General features: G+C 42.8%; 1 protein-coding gene across 2 annotated transcripts in view; it reads right to left on the bottom strand.

Annotated features, from left to right (window-relative positions):
* Positions 1–22028, bottom strand: part of LOC112228790 (gamma-aminobutyric acid receptor subunit beta-4-like) — a 61041-nt gene that overhangs the window by 22377 nt on the left and 16636 nt on the right. For both annotated transcript variants that reach the window (XM_024394432.2, XM_024394433.2), the window contains exons 3-4: positions 5185–5252; positions 1305–1525 (exon numbers count right to left, since the gene is read on the bottom strand). In XM_024394432.2, coding sequence (XP_024250200.1) covers positions 1305–1525; positions 5185–5252 — 289 coding nt within the window. The remainder of the gene's footprint in view (positions 1–1304; positions 1526–5184; positions 5253–22028) is intronic.

The following is a 22028-nucleotide window of genomic DNA, read 5'->3' as shown; positions in this document are numbered from 1 at the left end:
GTTAAACAAAAATCTCTTTCTCTGAGCAATTGTATTAGTATCAAATAATATAATGATCTATTTTTTTTTGTATACAATTATAGCTCAGTATTTGTATAATATACAGTATTTTTGTCAAGGCCGTTGAATATAGAGGACCAAGGCGCAGCGTGGTCAGTGTACATGTTCTTTTTTATTAGAAAAGACGCCGAACAAAACAATAAACACTACAAAACAAACCGTGAGGCTAAAGGCTATGTGCCATAAACAAAGTCAACTTCCCACAAAGACAGGTGGGAAAAAGGGCTACCTAAGTATGGTTCTCAATCAGAGACAACGATAGACAGCTGCACCTGGTTGAGAACCCTACCCGGCCAAACATAGAAATACAAATAATAGAACATAGAATACCCACCCCAAATCACACCCTGACCAAACCAAATAGAGACATAAAAAGGATCTCTAAGATCAGGGCGTGACACTTTTTTACTAATCTTTATCAAGGGTGCCAATAATTTTGGACCTGACTGAGTATACAGTTTCTTCCATGACAGACTGACCAGGTGAATCCAGGTGAAAGCTATGATCCCTTATTGATGTGACTTGTTAAATCAACTTCAATCAGTGTTGATGAAGGGGAGGAGACAGGTTAAATAAGGATTTTAAGCCTTGAGACAATTGAAACATGGATTGTGTATGTGTCATTCAGAGGGTGAATGAGCAAGACAAAAGATTTAAGTGCCTTTCAAAAGGGTATGGTATTAGGTGCCAGGCACACCGGTTTGCATCAATAACTGCAAAGCTGCTGGGTTTTTCACGCTCAACAGTTTCCCATGTGTATCAAGATTGGTCCTCCACCTTAAGGATATCCAGACAACTTGACACAACTGTGGGAAACATTGGATTCAACATGGGCCAGCATCCCTGTGGAACGCTTTCGACAAATTGTAGAGTCCATGCCCAGCCGAATTGAGGCTGTTCTGAGGGTAAAAAGTGTGTGTAGGGGGAGGAGGTATACTCAGTGTATATGTCAGGTATTAGCATGTCATGTAATTGTCAAGGTAGGCTATAACTACTTACAATTGAATCCTGTCATCAGAAATTCAGCTAAATAATATAAGTTAGTCGTGCTTTTATCAGTGATTCTCTGGACTCATGTTTTTTTAATGGAAGTAAGGAAAGTGAAAAGGCAGGAGGGCCGTGATACTATTTAGCCACAGACCTAGTTTCTCATATGCCTTCCCAAGGTCTCTTCCAGTCCTGCCTGACAGGCCAGGCTTTAACCAGTTTAGTTACAGTAGAATTCCAATGAAAGTTAGCTGTACCTGAGCCCATATAACACGGTGCCATCAGGATGCAGTCGAATCATACGGTTCTTCACTGTCACGCCATGCAGGAAGGACTTCTTGTCATTGAGGAAGTAGGTGTCTGGGAGCCACAGCTGGTCTGCTACACGGTTATCCAGAGTCAGGTTGAGGGGCAGCTCAGCGTATGCCAACCGCTTGTCTCGCCAACTTTGCTGGAAATACATTGTGATGGTGTAATCCTGTGGAAAAAGGGGAAACAGCACTGTGAGATTGAAAAATAAATAGTTGCTACACTCTTAGAAAAGAATGTGCTATCTAGAACGTAAAAGGGTTATTTGGCTGTCCTCATGGGAGAACCCTTTGAAGAACCTTTCCAGATAGAACCCTTGTAGGTTCTCCAAAAGGTATGGGGACAGCCGAATAACCCTTTTGGAACCTTTTTTTTCTAAGAGTGTATGCATTGACAAAAGCTTCAACTATGGGAAGGATAAGTTACCCTTACTGTAAGTGCCCTATCCTACACCATACACTTACTACCCAATGTGCATAAATGTATGCACATCTAAATGTATCATCATAGTCATTATGTGCAGAGTACATCAAAAAGCATTAACAGTGTTTTTCAAGGATACAATGGAAACACAATGGAAACGGTAATGAAAATGGGAGACTTACAGGGAAGTGATTTAAAGGCTAAGTTAAGTTGAACAACTCCTCCAATGACAGTACAGTATTTCTGAGTTTCGCATGATAAATGCTGCCAATTTATTCTGAGAACCTCAGTGTCCCGAAATCTCAATATAATTGTCTTAAAACCATAATATACATCACATTTTATAAGCGGACTGAGAGCTAATCTTAGTGGTTATTCAGCTGGACATAAAATGACCTATATTCTCACCGGGTGTACCCTATCTGAAGAATATTCCATATTTTCCACACAAAAAAATACACTTGCTGCATCGTGAAAAAAAATAAATGAAATACTAACAAAGGTCATTTTGTTTTTCATGGCTTTCGTCTGATTGCAACAAAAAAAAAAGTGAAACGATGTGGTTTTCTTTAGCTATGACTATGTTGGCTGGCTGACAAAATCCAAAAATGAACAGCTAAAATAGACGAGTTATGGCATTAGACATAACATGCATGTTGAGATTATCCAATGTTTTCCAAATTGACAATAACCAGGTTTCCATCCAACCTTTTTATGAGAGTAAAGGAAATGTCGGCTAAAAAAAAATGTAATGACAGGCCTTTTATCGGTAAACTTTCCAAATGTCAACAAAACAAAATACGCCAGCTAAGGTAGAATCTTTTTTGTGTCGGTAAAATTAATTATGCGAGACATATCGGTGGAAATGCTTTTAATGCACACATATTGATATAATAATGACATTGTGTGGTCCGCCCACTACGACTCGCCGGGAAAGCATGCCGTTTATTAGGCTACAGATGAAAAATGATAATATTCACAGGGTGGTGAAAGTGCAAGGTGATGAGCATGATGCTCTTTTCCAATAAATATTGAGGGTCTTATTCTGGTGACATGATCAACGATGCTTGGCTGCCGTTTGACAAATAGAAAAAATCTTGCTCTTTTGTTCATAATAATCTCATAATGTAGGCTATACCCGCATTGTATCTGCAAACTGTTGGCTAGAGCTCACGTTCCAATACCAGAGTGGGCACACTCGCTATTTAACGCAACACTTTTTTTTTGTGAGAAAACCATCAGTAGAGTTGCAAATCTGCAACAAGTCAATTTGACACAAACACATCTCTGGTGGGAAAATGCACATATTGTTTTAATGCCGATTTTTAAATATTCGCATGGAGATATGTCTCAAATTGAATGGAAACCAAGCTAGTCATATCGTTTTGTGTCTGTCTTTGTTCACAGGAACCTTTTTCAACCTTTTCAGCCCTGCACCCTAATGCTACCTTCTCAAATGTCCAGGGAAACTAAAATAACATCAAACATAAGATAAAACTTGCTGCCTTCAAAAACACCGGAGTAGAAAATAAATCTCAGAAATAAAAAATGAATATATCAAAGCGCCTCATGTGCTCTTAAAAATAAAGAAAACAGCTTTGTACATGAGTGACTACCTCTAACAAATTAAAAATAAAATGTGCTATTGCTTGAAACTGGATGAAAATCCTCTCGTGATTCGAAATGGCTTGTGGGGGGAGTGAACTCTTGAGTGTGTCTGTGCCACATTAAAGAAAAGAAAATACAACGTCGAGCAGAGAGACAGAATGATGTCATTGCAGAGACACCAGCCATGTTGTCTTCTTTAAAGAAAAAGACTGAGCCTGATTTCTCACCGCGCTCTAATAAACAGAAGTTAAATACGTAATATAATCAAGAAAATCAGATGCACAACATGTCTATGGTTATCCAATGTTTGCAAGGCCAAATATGATTGACTGAAATGGTATTATTGCATTGCAAATACACTGAACAAAAATACAACACCTGAGGTCCTACAGTGCCTTGAGAAAGTATTCATACCCCTTATCTGTTGTGTTACAGCCTGAATTAAACATTTATTTAAAAAAAATGTCACTCATCTACACACAAGAAGTGAAAACATGTTATTTAAATTTGTTTTGCAAATTTATTGAAGATGAAGTACAGAAATATATATATTTCTGTACTTCAAGTATCACACCCCTGAGTCAATACTATACTGAACAAAAATATAAATGCAACATGTAAAGTGTTGGTCCCATGTTTCATGAGCTGAAATAAAAGATCCCAGAATTTCTCTCACATTGTGTGTCCAAATTTGTTAACATCCCTGTTAGTGAGCATTTCTCCTTTGACAAGATAATGTATCCACCTGATAGGTGTTGCATATCAAGAAGCTGATTAATCAGCATGATAATTACACAGGTGCACCTTGTGCTGGGGACAATAAAAGGCCACTCTAAAATGTTCAGTTTTGTTACACAACAAGTTTTGAGGGAGCGTGCAATTGGCATGCTGACTGCAGGATCGTCCACCAGAGCTGTTGCCAGAATTGAATGTTCCTTTCTCTACCTTAAGATACCTCCAATGTCGTTTTAGAGAATTTGGCAGTACGTCCAACAGGCCTCACAACCGCAGACCACATGTATGGCGTTTTGTGGTCAAGCGTTTTTTCTGATGTCAACGTTGTGAACAGTGCCCCATGGTGGCGGTGGGGGTATGGGCAGACATACGCTATGGACAACAAACACAATTGCATTTTATCGATGCCACTTTGAATGCACAGAGATAACATAATGAGATCCTGAAGTCCACTGACGTGCCATTCATCCGCCACCATCACCTCATGTTTACGAATGATAATGCACGGCCCCATGTCGCAAGTATCGGTACACAATTCCTGGAAGCTGAAAATGGCCCAGTTCTTCCATGGCCTGCTTACACGCCAGAAATGTTGCCCATTGAGCATGTTTGGGATGCTCTGGATTGACGTGTACGACAGCGTGTTCCAGTTCCAATATCCAGCAACTTTACACAGCCATTGAAGAGGAGTGGGACACACCAGATACTGACTGGTTGTCTGATCCATGCCCCTACCTTTTTTTTAAGGTATCTGTGACCGACAGATGCATATCTGTATTCCCAGCCATGTGAAATCCATAGATTAGGGCCCAATGAGTTTATTTCAATTGACTGATTTCCTCATATGAACTGTAACTCAGTAAAATCGTTTATATTGTTGCATGTTGCATTTATATTTTTGTTTAGTATACTGTACATTGAAACAAATTAATTTATCAAAATTGTAGTTTATAAAATGGGTGCATCATGCTTTACCACGAACCCTAATAAATGAAAAGGGACACATTGAGACGATGTTCTATATGGACAGTGCTACTGTAAGAGAAGGGGTTTGTAACTCACCATGTTCACTTCTGAGATGGAGTCAATGCTAGCGATGTTGATGCTCATTCCTACGATGACTGGGGCACCTGAGGGAACACAAGAGCCAGTACAGTCACACAACAAATTCACACCATTATTCACACTGGGCCAAAAATACACATCTAACATAACATAGGACAACACGTACACAGATTATAATGTACTTTATTTGCAAAAGTAGTATGCAATAAGCAAGGCATGTTTTTTTCTGTTTGGTTTTTCTTTTCTCTTATGAGATTATTCTGTATAATGAAAAGCGCTTTACAAATGTAATAAACTATTATTAATGTTAAGATAATTTGATTATTTTCTTATCTGCACATGCTGGGTTATCTCAATAATTAGCAGGATATTATCAGAATATCATTGTATTCTATTTTTTAGATGCATTACATATGAGACTGGACGTGGACATTTCTGATGTGGCAGAGTGAATCAGACATTTTTGGGAAAACTGTCATAAATGTGTCACTGTGGGAACAAGCCTCGTATGAGCAGGAAGAGACCACTGATGGTATCGAGATGGGCATGAAGAAAACAGACCATTACTTAAACCCATTGACCTTTATCATACAGTATGTGGAATGTGACCAAAAAAAAGGCTGCAGACTTTAAAGTAAGAACAAATTGGTGGAACAAAAATCATAAAAATTGCAGAGGCTGATGAATAGTCAAATCCAATTTTTGGGAGGCTTTAAACAGCCATATAAAATCTGACTAAATCTTTCTTTAAACTTCATAAAATTGTAATCCATATGAGATTCAGGTACATCACGCTAATTTCACGGTCAATATTCTCGCCCCCAAATCATGTAATCTTTGAGTATCTCATCCTACCTCTTTCTCCTTACAAGAAATGTAAACATTGAAGTGAAAGGGATGTAAAAGTGTGTTGATATTCAGCAATGTCAAAAGTGAATAATTAAATGCCCAGTGCAGTCAGAAACGTGTTTTATACACTGCTCAAAAAAATAAAGGGAACACTTAAACAACACAATGTAACTCCAAGTCAATCACACTTCTGTGAAATCAAACTGTCCACTGAGGAAGCAACACTGATTGACAATACATTTCACATGCTGTTGTGCAAATGGTATAGACAACAGGTGGAAATTATAGGCAATTAGCAAGACATCCCCCAATAAAGGAGTGGTTCTGCAGGTGGGGACCACAGACCACTTCTCAGTTCCTATGCTTCCTGGCTGATGTTTTGGTCACTTTTGAATGCTGGCGGTGCTTTCACTCTAGTGGTAGCATGAGATGGAGTCTACAACCCACACAAGTGGCTCAGGTATTGCAGCTCATCCAGGATGGCACATCAATGCGAGCTGTGGCAAGAAGGTTTGCTGTGTCTGTCAGCGTAGTATCCAGAGCATGGAGGCGCTACCAGGAGACAGGCCAGTACCTCAGGAGATGTGGAGGAGGCCGTGGGAGGGCAACAACCCAGCAGCAGGACCGCTACCTCCGCCTTTGTGCAAGGAGGAGCAGGAGGAGCACTGCCAGAGCCCTGCAAAAGGACCTCCAGCAGGCCACAAATGTGCATGTGTCTGCTCAAACGGTCAGAAACAGACTCCATGAGGGTGGTATGAGGGCCCAACGTCCACAGGTGGGGGTTGTGCTTACAGCCCAACACCGTGCAGGACGTTTTTCATTTGCCAGAGAACACCAAGATTGGCAAATTCGCCACTGGCGCCCTGTGCTCTTCACAGATGAAAGCAGGTTCACACTGAGCACGTGACAGACGTGACAGTCTGGAGACGCCGTGGAGAACGTTCTGCTGCCTGCAACATTCTCCAGTATGACCGGTTTGGCGGTGGGTCAGTCATGGTGTGGGGTGGCAATTCTTTGGGGGGCCGCACAGCCCTCCATGTGCTCGCCAGAGGTAGCCTGACTGCCATTAGGTACCGAGATGAGATCCTCAGACCCCTTGTGAGACCATATGCTGGTGTGGTTGGCCCTGGGTTCCTCCTAAAGCAAGACAATGCTAGACCTCATGTGGCTGGAGTGTGTCAGCAGTTCCTGCAAGAGGAAGGCATTGATGCTATGGACTGGCCCGCCCGTGCCCCAGACCTGAATCCATTTGAGCACATCTGGGACATCATGTCTCGCTCCATCCAGCTTTAGTCCAGGTCTGGGAGGAGATCCCTCAGGAGACCATCTGCCACCTCATCAGGAGCATGCCCAGGCATTGTAGGGAGGTCATACAGGCACGTAGAGGCCACACACACTACTGAGCCTCATTTTGACTTGTTTTAAGGACATTACATCAAAGTTGGATCAGCCTGTAGTGTGGTTTTCCACTTTAATTTTGAGTGTGACTCCAAATCCAGATCTCCATGGGTTGATAAATTTGATTTCCATTGATCATTTTTGCGTGATTTTGTTGTCAGCACATTCAACTATGTAAAGAAAAAAAGTATTTAATAAGAATATTTCATTCATTCAGATCTAGGATGTGTTATTTTAGTGTTCCCTTTATTTTTTTGAGCAGTGTATATATTTCCACACAGGTTGGAATAATATTGTAAAATTGTGAAAATAATGATAATGCACTTTTAGTCTATGAGCTGTTAGAAAAGACGGGCTGAAATTTCAGCCTGTTTTGTTGGGTTGGAATGTTGCCTTCCATGGGGTGACATCACTAGGGTCATAACTACATATGAGGATGCCATATTATTATTATTATTATTTGACAAATCTTTTGGGAGGAACTCAATCGGGGTCTCAACTTACAGTTGAGAGTGAGAATAGTAGAATTCACAAGGTGCAATTTCAAAACTTTATTGTGCATCAGCAGTTTTCATCTTGTTATACGTCACTCACTGACAGTTTTCTAGATTGGTAAATTAGTCTAGTTAGTCTAGTGTAGTCATGGCCGAATTTCCGACCGGAGACGCAGGGCACATGCCCAAGGGGGCGCTGACCTCCAAGGGGTCACTCTCACTCAGAGACTGTATCAGATACCCTGGATACGGCCCTGGACATCACCATGCGGTAAATTAGTTAATAGCCCAATAAGAAAGACAGTTACAAACCTCTCTGCCAATAACAGCTCATTTTCAGTTTTCCCCTCCCCACTAAGACCACTCCCAGACAGTCCTAGCAAAATTCTTGCTTGAGAAACTGCCTTTTGCTAATAAGCAATTTTTTTGTTATTTTTGACCGTTTTAATTGAAAACAATCAATGTAAGGTACTTAATTGTTACCCAGAAAGGATTTGGTATTGAGATAAAAACGGCCGCATTGGACCTTTAAAGGCAACATTCCTACATTTTTTGGTTCTATTCAGATCTTGCTGCCCTTCAGTTTAGAGCAACCTGGATTTTAGAACGGACACTAGATCTGTGTTGAGTCAGATAAAACAACAAATAAAAACAACATTATGTGCGTGGGCCTATAAAGAAAGTAATAGCAAATGGCAGGTCAAAAAAGGTTTCAAACTGACCACAAATATACTCAAGTACTGTGTATGACAAATGTACTAAATTTGTCCTTTGCCTTCGTAGTGTGGAGTTAGTCAACCCTCTACAGATGCCCCGGGGAGTGCTTTAACTGTTGTTAAAATCAATGATATTAGAATATACTGGTTGACCTTCACCCCCATAGGAAATAGCAGTTGTCATTTTGTATTATTCAAAGCGAATGCTGAATCTTTAGTTTTAAGAAGTGCTGTGCTGAACATGGGACGGCAGGATGCGAGGAAAAACCCGCGTATCTTGTGCATTATCAGAGTTCAATTTGTAATTTCTTTGAAAATGTGTGCATATTTAACATAATTGCACCTGTCCAGATATACTGTTTATCCATCATCTAAAAGGTTGAGAGGTTGTGAGGTCGTGTCAAAGAATGACGCTGAAATAGTGGAATGGTCAAAGTGGCACTTGAAGAGCTCTCTGTCTAGAGGTTGAGGTCAAGTGCAATGTTCTGGAAAACAACAGAGACATACTGACAGTACTGATACAAAGAACACACTCTGAATGTCACCTAACTTGTGAATTTCTCTGGATAGGAGCATCAACGAGGAGGAAACAGTGTATCTGCACACAGTGCGTCAGTGATAGAAACAGAATGTGGCTAAATCTGTAACCTGGCATTACAATGGATACACGTGTTTCATTCACAAACATTAAGGCGTGGGTCATACTGTGGGTCTTTTCACCTTCACAACATCTGGTGATAATTCATGCAGAGCCAACTTTGGAGCTCAAAGCAAGGACACCCCCCTCCCCTCACTCCAAATGTTCACTCCTTGATTTGTAACAATTGCAACATTTCTGCACAAGGGAATTGTGTCAACCCCACAAGGGATGAATGATTCATTTCCCAGTCAGCAGACCACTGAATCATGATGATCAGGTGAAGGAGGAAGGAATTGTGACCACAAAAACAAATGACCAAATGCTCACAGAAAAGGCTGAGTCCCAACTTTTTGTTTCGGGACTTCTCCAAAGGTTCCTCCTGTTTTTAGCAGTGGCCGGGGAAGAAACATCTCAAACACTGGGTTCAATGCAGGTTTATTACAGCAGTGTACTTTAGGGGAACTACAATTCCCTTGAGCTAAGAGTGGCGTAGGCAACAAAGGCTCCTCCATACAGCTGTTGTATGTCCTGTATGTACAACCGTGCAGCTACAGATAAGCAGATAAGCTGTTCAAATGAAATGAAGCATTGTCTAACTACAACACCTGTTTCAAGTATCTTTCATACAATTGAGAGCTTCCAAAGTAGCCATTACGGTCCAGTAAGTTCTTACTTTGTTACGAGAAAAAAAACACTTGGGACATTTGCTTGAACAGTTACCTGGGCATTGTCCACTTTATCAGGTGTGAATCACAGATTTGCTTCGGAGAAACATACTGCCTGTGGGTTTTTGAAATGGCTGGCTTGCTGCCAACAGAAATGTTTTCTTAGTTGCATTAATATTTCAGAGGTGGTTTACCCACAAAACACACAACAGGACATTTTGTAAAGCACTGCAACGTTGGGCATTGAACAAAATATCTCTCAAACCACGCCAGGCAAAGGAGGCTGTCCCTGTAACTCATCCAGCCAAAGGTGTTCCAGCTTCCCTCCAGAGACACAACACACAGACAAAGAAACAGAGAGAGAGGACTGTGAAAGATGGTCTTGAGAGTATGGTTTCTGTAACTGCATCTCAGAATCCCTTCCAATTTGTGCAAATTTAAACAATGAAAACAGTGATTTTCTGAGTTTGTCTCAAATCCATGACCATTGTTTGTTTACTTTCGTTCCTTCCTTCAAATAATCTGCAGATGACTCTTGCTCCGGCCAACTCTGGAAAGATCTGACAATTACCATGTTTCTCCTAATACTGGCCCTGAAATGTTAAGCAGCACAGCAGAGATGTGCACTCTCTCTTCTTCTGTTCTTGAGTGAGAGTGCACATCTCTCCTATCTCTTCTTCTCTTCTTGACTGAGAGTGCACATCTATCCTATGTCTTCTTTTCTTGACTTAGTGCACATCTCTCCTATGTCTTCTTCTCTTCTTGACTGAGTGCACATCTCTCCTGTCTTCTTCTCTTCTTGACTGAGTGCACATCTCTCCTGTCTTCTTCTCTTCTTGACTGAGTGCACATCTATCCTATGTCTTCTTCTCTTCTTGACTGAGTGCACATCTATCCTATGTCTTCTTCTCTTCTTGACTGAGTGCACATCTCTCCTATCTCTTCTTGACAGAGTGCACATCTCTCCTATCTCTTCTTCTCTTCTTGACAGAGTGCACATCTCTCCTATGTCTTCTTTTCTTGACTGAGAGTGCACATCTCTCCTATCTCTTCTTCTCTTCTTGACTGAGTGCACATCTATCCTATGTCTTCTTTTCTTGACTGAGTGCACATCTCTCCTATCTCTTCTTCTCTTCTTGAATGAGAGTGCACATCTATCCTGTCTTCTTTTCTTGACAGAGTGCACATCTCTCCTATCTCTTCTTCTCTTCTTGACCGAGAGTGCACATCTCTCCTATCTCTTCTTCTCTTCTTGACAGAGAGTGCACATCTCTCCTATCTCTTCTTCTCTTCTTGACAGAGAGTGCACATCTCTCCTATCTCTTCTTCTCTTCTTGACAGAGTGCACATCTCTTATTTTTTTGTAATCCTATTTTCTTTCCCCCTCTCCTCCAACTCTAGCTGCCATGTTACCATGGCAGACCACCTCTCTCTTAAATGCCCTGCAGCTTTGTCATATTTCCTGATCAATCTTCTTTTTTTTTAAGAGGAAAAAGTGGGGCCATTTTCCATTGCGCTTTGTGAAGGCAACCAGTAACAATTTTCCCCAGAGATGTCAAAGTACATTCGTTCGCTGGTTGTAAACAGAAAGCACAAAGATCTCTCTCTCTCTCTCTCTCTCTCTCTCTCTCTCACTGCATATTTTTGACCCTGCTTCAATGAAACAGAGGGATCCACTTTGCCACCGTGGCTTTCTCAAAATAAAAGCACTTACCTGCAGCAGCACTTTAGTGAGCTGAAGCTAAATATCGCCTCGAAAACAGCAGCCTGAGATATGTTTCTATCAATTAATGTTTTCACATCAGAATATATTTGAGATTTTTTTTGTAAATATTTGTACATAAGTGGCATCTGAAAATGGAAGAAGCAGGATCTCAAATCAGATGATTGTGTGCACGTGCATGCATTTGTACATACTTGTGTGTACGCTATTGTGGGGGGCGGGAGTGGGCATCTGTAATTTACTTTACTATTTATGTGTTATTATTTTTCCTTTCACTACACACTGTAGCACACGCTCCAGCAGGTATATCTCTCTGGTCACCCCCAAAACTAATTCTTCCTTTGGACGCCTCTCCTTCCAGTTCTCTTCTGCCAATGCCTGGAACGAACTACAAAATCTCTGAAACTGGAAACACTTAGCTTTAAGCACCAGCTGTCAGAGCAGCTCACAGATTACTGCACCTGTATGTAGCCCATCTATAATTTAGCCCAAACAACTACCTCTTCCCCTACTGTATTTATTTATTTATTTTGCTCCATTATTTTTTATTTCTACTTTGCACATTCTTCCACTGCAAATCTACCATTCCAGTGTTTTACTTGCTATATTGTATTTACTTCGCCACCTTTGCTCACACTGTATATAGACTTATTTTTCTATTGTATTATTGACTGTATGTTTGTTTTACTCCATGTGTAACTCTGTGTTGTTGTATGTGTCTAACTGCTTTGCTTTATCTTGGTCAGGTCGCAATTGTAAATGAGAACTTGTTCTCAACTTGCCTACCTGGTTAAATAAAGGTGAAATAAAAATACAAATAAATAAACATTCCTAAAGAAAATAATGTACTTTTTACTCCATATATTCCCTGACACCCAAAAGTACTCGTTATATTTTGACTACTTAGCAGGACAGGAAAATGGTCCAATTCACACAATTATCAAGAGAACATCCCTGGGCATCTCTACTGCCTCTGATCTGGCGGACTTACTAAACAGAGAACATCCTTGGTCATCTCTACTGCCTCTGATTAGACTCGCTAAACAGAGAACATCCCTGGTCATCTCTACTGATTCCGATCTGGAGACTCACTAAACAAAGATGCTTCATTTGTAAAGGATGTCTGAGTGTTGGCTATTCGTAAATAAATAAAAAACAAGAAAATTGTGCCGTTTGGTTAATAAGGAATTTGAAATAATATATACTTTTACTTTGATACTTAAGTATATTTGAGCAATTACATGTACTTTTGATAATTAAGTATATTTAAAACCAAATACTTTTAGACTTTTACTCAAGTAGTATTTTACTGGAGGACTTTCACTTTTACTTGAGTCATTATCTATCAAGGTATCTTTACTTTAATCAAATATGACAGTTGGGTACATTTTCCACCAGTGTGTGTGTGTGTGTGAGTGAGTGAAAAAGAGATGGGGGAACATCGATGTCCAGAGCCAAACCCCAACTACTATTAGCAATTATCACATCACAGGGCGTCAGCACTTTCCACTGCTTTCTCAAATAAGCCGCACCTAAGCCACTGACTGGCGTGACCTGATGCTGTTTGCCGACAAACTCTGACCTGATCTGCCGGAGTAGGGACTACTTCCAGCTGAGTCCCATAACTCGCCAAGGTATTGATGTGGCATATTAAAGGAGTGTGGAGTATAGAAAATAGTCTTTATTAAAGTCAGGCTTGGATCCAACTCAACATCCAGCATCCAGGAACTTCATCTCCTGATCTTTGATTGTCTGCCAGTTTCCTCTCTCATCTCAGCACATTCCCCCCTACCAAGGAAGGCACAGCCCTCAAGGAACTAAACAAATTCTACCACTTTGCCACAGTTTTAATTTAACAGGAGAAGAATGGATGTTCTTAATCCACAGTTTTACAGTTGTTTATCTCAGTGTCTTTGATAAAGGCTGTGAGTTTCTGATGCATCTATTGGCAACGGTGGGTGTGGTCCCTATGTCAAGAAGCATAGTAACTGCACAACCTGCAATTCATCACCACTGAGGTTAGTATCAATGCTAATGCAGACACACACCAACAATAAATCAAATCCTGAGAGCAAACATTGAAAAAAAAGCATGAGTACTTTCCGAAATATTTCAATAACACACTCACAGTTCACTAACATACAATGATAAAACAGGGCGGGAAACATTAGCACTACATTCCTGTGTCTGCCATTGAAGAATAATCATCTTTGGACAGTACCAGTGAATGAGAAAAACAAGTGTATTTGTCAATAGAGCTGCATACTAGACCCCTCCACACAGATTCCCCACTCCTCTCTGCCTTCCTTTGTTTGACATTTTGCCTCTACTCTCTCTACTTCCTGTATGTAGTGCTTTTGGGCTTCTCTGAGCAGGTCCACTGCTTTCTCAAAACGTGTGTTATTTTCCTCCATTTTTACACTCAGCAGCCAGATGGCCCCATCATCTGTGTCCATATTTAAATGACAAACGCAAAGCAGGTGGCATCTCTGGAGTGCCTAGGTTTGGTTTTTAATAAACAGAGGGCCCCGTCCCTGGAAGCCTGGGAGATGCTCCATGAAACACGCAGCCAGTGTTTTCAGGAATACCTCAGGTGGTTGGGGCCGTTTAGACTGGCTCCCTCTTTAGGGGCAACAATCCCCCCCCTCAGCATGTTTTTATCCCTGGCAGTGTTTTCTGTCGTACAGGCAAAGACGATAATAATCATCTCAAATTGCTTTACAGTAGGAGGTTGGGGACTGAGAGGGAATCACTCACAGTAGGTGCAGTATATCTGCACGCCAGAGAAAGGGATGGTTTCGAGGTGGATCTGGTTTGATTTGGCTGATGGTAGGGCTGGTGTTGGGAGGCATGTTGGTGATTAGATATTGTGACATTAGAACATCAGTACCTAAATGTGTCAGGATGAAGCCCACCCCGACCGGAATATGCTCACAGAGGCAGTTCAACCCTGTTTGATATGTATACTATATATACAAAAAGGTATGTGGACACCCGTTCAAATTCGTCGATTTGGCTATTTCAGCTGTAGCCGTTGTGGACAGGTGTATAAATACGGTAGAATGGCCTTACTGAATAGCTCAGTGACTTTCATAGGATGCCACCTTTTCAACAAGTCAGTTTGTCAAATTTCTGCCCTGCTAGGGCTGCCCAGGTCAACTGTAAGTGCGGTTATTGTGAAGTGGAAATGTCTAGAACAAACAACGGCTCAGCCGCAAAGTGGTAGGCCACAGAACGGGACCTCCAAGTGCTGAAGCGTTTACCACATAAAAAGGGTCTCTCATCGGTTGCAACACTCACTACTGAGTTCCAAACTGCCTCTGTAAGCAACGTCAGTACAAGAACTGTTCATCGGGAGATTCATGAAATGGGCTTCCATGGCCGAGCAGCCGCACACAAGCCTAAGATCATCATGCGCAATGCCAAGCGTTGGATTGAGTGGTGTAAAGCTCGCTGCCATTGGACTCTGGAGCAGTGGAAACACGTTCTCTGGAGTGATGAATCACACTTCTCCATCTGGCAGTCCAACGGATGAATCTGAGTTTGACGGATGCCAGGAGAACACTACCTGCCCCAATGTATAGAGCAAACTTTAAAGTTTGGTGGAGGAGGAATAATGGTCTGGGGCTGTTTTTCATGGTTCAGGCTCCATAGTGCCAGTGAAGGTAAATCTTAACTTGACAGCATACAATGACATTCTAGACGATTCTGTGCTTACAAATTTGTGGAGACAGTTTGGGGAAGGCCCTTTCCTGTTTCAGCATGACAACGCCCCGTGCACAAAGCGAGGTCCATTCAGAAATGGTTTGTCGAGATCGGTGTGGAAGAACTTGACTGGCTTGCACAGAGCCCTGACCTCAACCCAATCAAACAACTTTGGGATGATTTGGAATGCCGACTGCGAGCCAGGCCTAATCACCCAACATCAGTGCCAGATCTTACTAATGCTCTTGTTGCTATATGGAAGCAAGTCCCCACAGCAATGTTCCAACATCTAGTAGAAAGACTGGAGGCTGTTATGGCAACAAGCAAGTGTCCACATACCGTTGATCATGTAGTGTATGTATGCAGTACACACCATGAAGTGCCCTCTACTGGCTTTTCACTGACTCTACCCTCTGTTTTGCTGTTGATCACCAGAAAAAGGACAGTGTTTTATAATGCCTTACAAAGCTAACAAATATACATAGATACCGTGAGGTAATATGTAGATTCATGAAATGGGTTACTTGTCATATCACACTGCTATTTCTCAGGTGGTGACTGCAGTAGTACTCTTTGTAGATGATAAGGAAGTTGATGTTGCTGTACTCTGATTTGTGCCCATTTCATGTTACTCTGGTGTAATTGCATTATTTGGGAGGTTTGTGTCCATGGATGCAGTCAATTGCAAACTGAAAACAAATTTACTGGATAACGCCATTACACAGAAAATAACACTCTGCCTCTGATATAAAAAAATCGAATAATCGACTCATTGCTTAGCAACAAAGGGTTCCATGGCAACTGCGCAGCATTCTCACTATAACATTACAAGGGAAGCACGGTGCATTGTGTTGAATCTGCACTCATTTTTGTATTCAACGGCCACTGCTGTCATGAAAGCTCCTTCTTGAGACAATAAACCAAAAACACATGCTGTGTCGCCTTGCAATGCTTCCTACTTATCGTATGCTTCCCATTTAACGCATGACCTCACGTGTGCCAATATGCATATCTAATTTGAGACAAGGGATTGAATGTCTGTGGAAGTATCGCAAATATTTTTTTTATATCCCTCAAAACTGATATGTGTCATCATCAATAGATTGTTGACATTTCCAACGAGTGTAGCTGGAAGCTATGAGTCATAAATAAGGGCCGGCTCGTTATGCTTTAATAGTCATTGGAAACACCCCTTCTATTAAGAGGACTTTGGAGACGAACAAGGGAATCATAGATAAATTAGTCCACAACATCATCATTTTCCAATCCCATTGTGGTCATCATCGTGATATGTGTGTTAATATTACTACTAACGTTAATAGTAGTAGCCGTGACGGTCGACGCAGTAGTGAGAGCAGCGTTGTAGCGTAAGCTGTGCTACATACATTTAGTTACTCAATGTATCCCTATTTGCGTGCTCATGAGCTCGTCTTCAAATGACTCCCCGTCATACGATGTTCATTGCTTTCCTCAACCATTGATGGTAACAGAACCTCCACCTGCGACACGCCTGTGGTTGAGAAGCCACGGGCTAATGAAAACACACCTATGAGTGCATCAGTAAACCAAAACACTGTAGCATCTTATCACAGACACTGAGATCAGACATGCAATTAACCTAACTCTTGCTAATGAAATAGCCTTCTGAGTTCTGACACTTAACGATCGCGGATGAATGAAGGGAGATCATTTCACTAGTTATATTGTGATGTCAGACGTTGAGGACACAATGATGAGAGGAGTTACATGAGAAAGGGAGAGGGAGAGAGAGCGAGAAAGAGGGACAGAGCCTGCAGGGGTAGTAAATTAAGGGAAGACACCGGGACATAGAGACAGGGAAGAAAGAAAGGTGGCCCTATCCAACAAAAACATCCAGTGACTCCAAAAAGCTGAGGTTAAGTAATGAGATGGGCTTTTAAGCATGCTTCCTGGCATTGGGGCTGTTGGCATCGATCACTATGTGCCGTAAATGACATTTATATCCTTGTTTATCTGTCTGAACAATTGGATAGCCGCATCCCGTCCTTGGCCGGTCCCTCTCGGCCTGCTCAAGGACACACCTCTCATCAATCACTGGGGTTGCAAAAAGGGCGTGACTGGGGGCATGAGGAGGGGAGTTGAAAAGCAAAAGAATGCCTCGTAAGTTGCCTCACCGGTGTGCGACCTACGGTTCAGGTACTTCACAGACCGCTGAGATACATTTTGAGCCTAATTTCCATCTGAGCTTTTTTTTCTCTCCTTCAGTTCAAAGTTGCTGGACACAACACTTTGTTTGATGAAGCCCCCCCCCCACACACACACACACACACACACACACCTCACTGACTCAGAGCAGAACAGAGCAGTAAGAAGAGGGAAAGCGCTGTGCTCCCTCCTTAAGCATTTTCGCCTTCTGCTCCCTCTGCAATATATCATCTGCTGTTCTCTCTTCATCAGGATACATATCAACCCTGCACACCTGAGCATCCATCCTGCTGTTCTCTCTTCATCAGGATAGATATCAACCCTGCACACCCGAGCATCCATCCTGCTGTTCTGACAACACACTCTTTTGTGCTGAATGGGCATTTATTTGGCACTGCGTTACAGTGGGTTGTGTAATGAGCCCACATGCAAAATGGCCCATCATTTAGCATGTGGCGACACACTAAGAAGAGATTGTCTCCAAAATGCTAAATGTGTGGGGTGAAATTTAGATTTGAGCATCATAGGAATATATGTACAAAACATTTAAGGGCTGTTGCTGATATGTGCAGGCTGGTACAGATGGGCTTGTATGCATAAATTACGAGTCATGTTTAGAAAAGACACATTTCACAGCATGGGAAATCACTCTCTCTGCATACGTATAGAGTAAATGTTCTTAGTGAGCCATTCCGCTCTCATAAACAGACTTGAGGGGGCGCGTTTCATTGGATACCGTTCAGATAATATAGCAAAGAAGATGAACAATGCTAGTATGATGGCATGAATAAAGCTAGCCCTCACCTCCTCAGACAGAAGACACGCTTGAATCTCATAAACAACTTGTGCATTCGGTCAGTGAGATGCACATACTGTACTGTACTGAGCATCAATGTCACTGCAATGACTGTTGCTGTTTCATGACTACAGTACATTTACTGCTCTGCCATTGCAAAAAAGATCAGGCTGCAGCTGGGACTCATTTGAGCTCAATGGGGAATGAGATCAGTAAAAAGAGGGCTGCGGGTGGAGGAGGACTGGTGGCCATGTTCAGATACCATGGCTGAGGGGTGAACTGGCACTGAAACACATTAGACTGTTAGAGTGTGGGCCTGTGCCACCCTTAGTGGGAGAGCAGGTGCTTACGGTTGTGGCTGCATGATACGTGGCCAGGCTGACTTCTCAGACCCCTACTCCACATGGCTGTGGCTCCTCACCACGCTTCACATTGTACATTGTCCTGGATCTTTGGAATGTCCCTGGCCCTTTGACTGAAACCAATAACACAAATGGCCTGGAGCTTTACAGTAGACTGGGACCAACCCCCAGGATAGGTACTTTACAGTAGACTGGGACCAACCCCCAGGATAGGTACTTTACAGTAGACTGGGACCAACCCCCAGGATAGGTACTTTACAGTAGACTGGGACCAACCCCCAGGATAGGTACTTTACAGTAGACTGGGACCAACCCCCAGGATAGGTACTTTACAGTAGACTGGGACCAACCCCCAGGACAAGAGCTTTACAGTAGACTGGGACCAACCCCCAGGACAAGAGCTTTACAGTAGACTGGGACCAAACCCCTAGGACAGGTACTTTACAGTAGACTGGGACCAAACCCCTAGGACAGGTAATTTACAGTAGACTGGGACCAAACCCCCAGGACAGGTAATTTACAGTAGACTGGGACCAACCCCCAGGACAAGAGCTTTACAGTAGACTGGGACCAACCCCCAGGACAAGAGCTTTACAGTAGACTGGGACCAAACCCCAGGACAGGATGTTTACAGTAGACCGGAACCAACCCCCAGGACAAGAGCTTTACAGTAGACCGGGACCAACCCCCAGGACAAGAGCTTTACAGTAGACTGGGACAAACCCACAGGACAGGCTTATGGGAGTCATCAAATAATGTTTTCTACACACCAGCTTCTGAATCTGGCTCCACAGGAGGGCCAGCCAGGTAATAGGACATACCAGAGGCACCTACACAGGAAGAGAGCGTGTCAACCTTTTAGTTGTAGGGATAAAAACGGATGATGGGCATGCTGAGAAATAAGACATAGTAACCGCCTTGGGCCTGTACTGAATTTCCAGCAAATATCATTGTCTTTCACGTCATTTTGTCATTATTTGTCTAGAGACAATGTCTCCCCATTTGGCACAACTTTCATTTCAATGGCCGCTCTTATATGAAGGTAACCTACCTCCCACCCACTCACACACACGGCAAAGTAGGAAGACGGAATTGAGGAGAGGTCTAGGGATGCCTAGCTCTGGGCCCAGGGGCGAGAGGGGCATGTTCATAGCACCAGTGATATGTCACCCACATTTCAAGCTTTGTTAACGGTGGAAGCTGAGACCATAAAACCCATTTCAGCGGTGATGACAGCTAGATTTAAAGTGCATTCTCCAAGGGGAGGGGAGTGGGATGGAGCTAAGCCAGGCTCTCTCGCCACTTGGCACGGACTCAGCTGAGGCTTTGCTTTTTGTTTTGCGACTCTTGTGCGAGATCATTACACTGAATTCCCCTTGGTAGGATCCAGAGCACCGCGGCACACCGGTGACTCATGATCCCCGCTCCTCTGCCCAAATCAATGACGGCGGGCAGAGACAAAGACAGAGACACAGGCAGAGCCATGCTCCAGTCTCTCCTCCCCTCCGCCCACAGCCAGGCACCAATGCAGCCCACAGAGAAGACATTCAGCAGCAATAGTGCACACCGCTGTAGAGAACAAACTAGCAGTCTCAAACAGAGACTTTACAACACAATGAGAACACAACACGAGATAAATCTTTTAATTGCCAAGCAACCCACAATATATCGATGTTTTTGGCAGCTTAGCAGAATGTTCTTTAACAAATTAAGTATTCACTGAGAGGTCAACTGGCATTTACCAAATTAATCAAAAATGACTACTTGGATGTACAGTATCGGGAGAACTTGTATTGTGGTATTGTTAACCCATGAAACAACAATCACAGGTGGATAGAGAACAATGCGTTTGATTTTAACAGCCTCGTACTACAAAGCAAGGCTCATTATAACAGGCGGCAGATAGCCTTGTGGTTTGATTATATAACCCACTGACACAGCGGTTAGGTCACTGCTCCCTCTGCTGTTTCATGAAGTCCACGATCATCTCCTTTGTTTTGTTGACATTGAGTGTGAGGTTATTTTCCTGACACCACACTCCGAGGGCCCTCACCTCCTCCTTGTAGGCCGTCTCGTCGTTGTTGTTAATCAAGCCTACCACTGTAGTTGCGTCTGCAAACTTGATGATTGAGATGGAGGCGTGCATGGCCATGCAGTGGGTGAACAGGGAGTACAGGAGAGGGCTGAGAATGCACCTTTGTGGGGCCCCAGTGTTGAGGATCAGCGAGGTGGAGATGTTGTTACCTACCCTCACCACCTGGGGGTGGCCTGTCAGGAAGTCCAGGACCCAGTTGCACAGGGCGGGGTCGAGACCCAGGGTCTCCATCTTAATGACGAGTTTGGAGGGTACTATGGTGTTAAACGCTGAGCTGTAGTCGATGAACAGCATTCTTACATAGGTATTCCTCTTGTCCAGATGAGTTAGGACATTGTGCAGTGTGATTGCAATTGCGTTGTCTGTGGACCTATTGGGGCGGTAAGCAAATTGGAGTGGGTCTAGGCTGTCAGGTAGGGTGGAAGTGATATGGTCCTTGACTAGTCTCTCAAAGCACTTCATGATGACGGAAGTGAGTGCTACGGGGCGGTAGTAGCCGTCTGGGCCTGCAGCCTTGCGAGGGTTAACACGTTAAATGTTTTACTCACGTTGGCTGCAGTGAAGGAGAGCCCGCAGGTTTTGGTAGCGGGCCGTGTCAGTGGCACTGTATTGTCCTCAAAGCGAGCAAAGAAGTTGTTCAGTCTTTCTGGGAGCAAGACATCGTGGTCCGCGACGGGGCTGGTTTTTCTTTTATAGTCCATGATTGACTGTAGACCCTGCCACATACCTCTCGTGTCTGAGCCGTTGAATTGTGACTCTACTTTGTCTCTATACTGATGCTTAGCTTGTTTGATTGCCTTGCGGAGGGAATAGCTACACTGTTTGTATTCGGTCATGTTTCCGGTCACCTTGCCCTGATTAAAAACAGTGGTTCATGCTTTCAGTTTTGCGCAAATGCTGCCATCAATCCACGGTTTCTGGTTGGGGAATGTTTAAATAGACGCTGTGGGTACAACATCACCGATGCACTTGCTAATAAACTCACTCACCAAATCAGCGTATTCATCAATGCTGTTGTTCGATGCTTTGCGGAACATATCCCAGTCCATGTGATCGAAGCAATCTTGAAGCGTAGAATCCGATTGGTCGGACCAGCGTTGAACAGACCTGAGCGAGGGAGCTTTCAGTTTTAGTTTCAGTCTATAAGCTGGGATCAACAAAATGGAGTCGTGAAAATTGATTGTGAGGAATTCTAAGTAGAGTTCCTGTATGCT

This window comes from Oncorhynchus tshawytscha, linkage group LG30, assembly GCF_018296145.1.
Source record: "Oncorhynchus tshawytscha isolate Ot180627B linkage group LG30, Otsh_v2.0, whole genome shotgun sequence".
In the NCBI taxonomy this organism is placed as follows: domain Eukaryota; kingdom Metazoa; phylum Chordata; class Actinopteri; order Salmoniformes; family Salmonidae; genus Oncorhynchus; species Oncorhynchus tshawytscha.
This window is presented reverse-complemented; position numbering and strand designations above follow the sequence as displayed.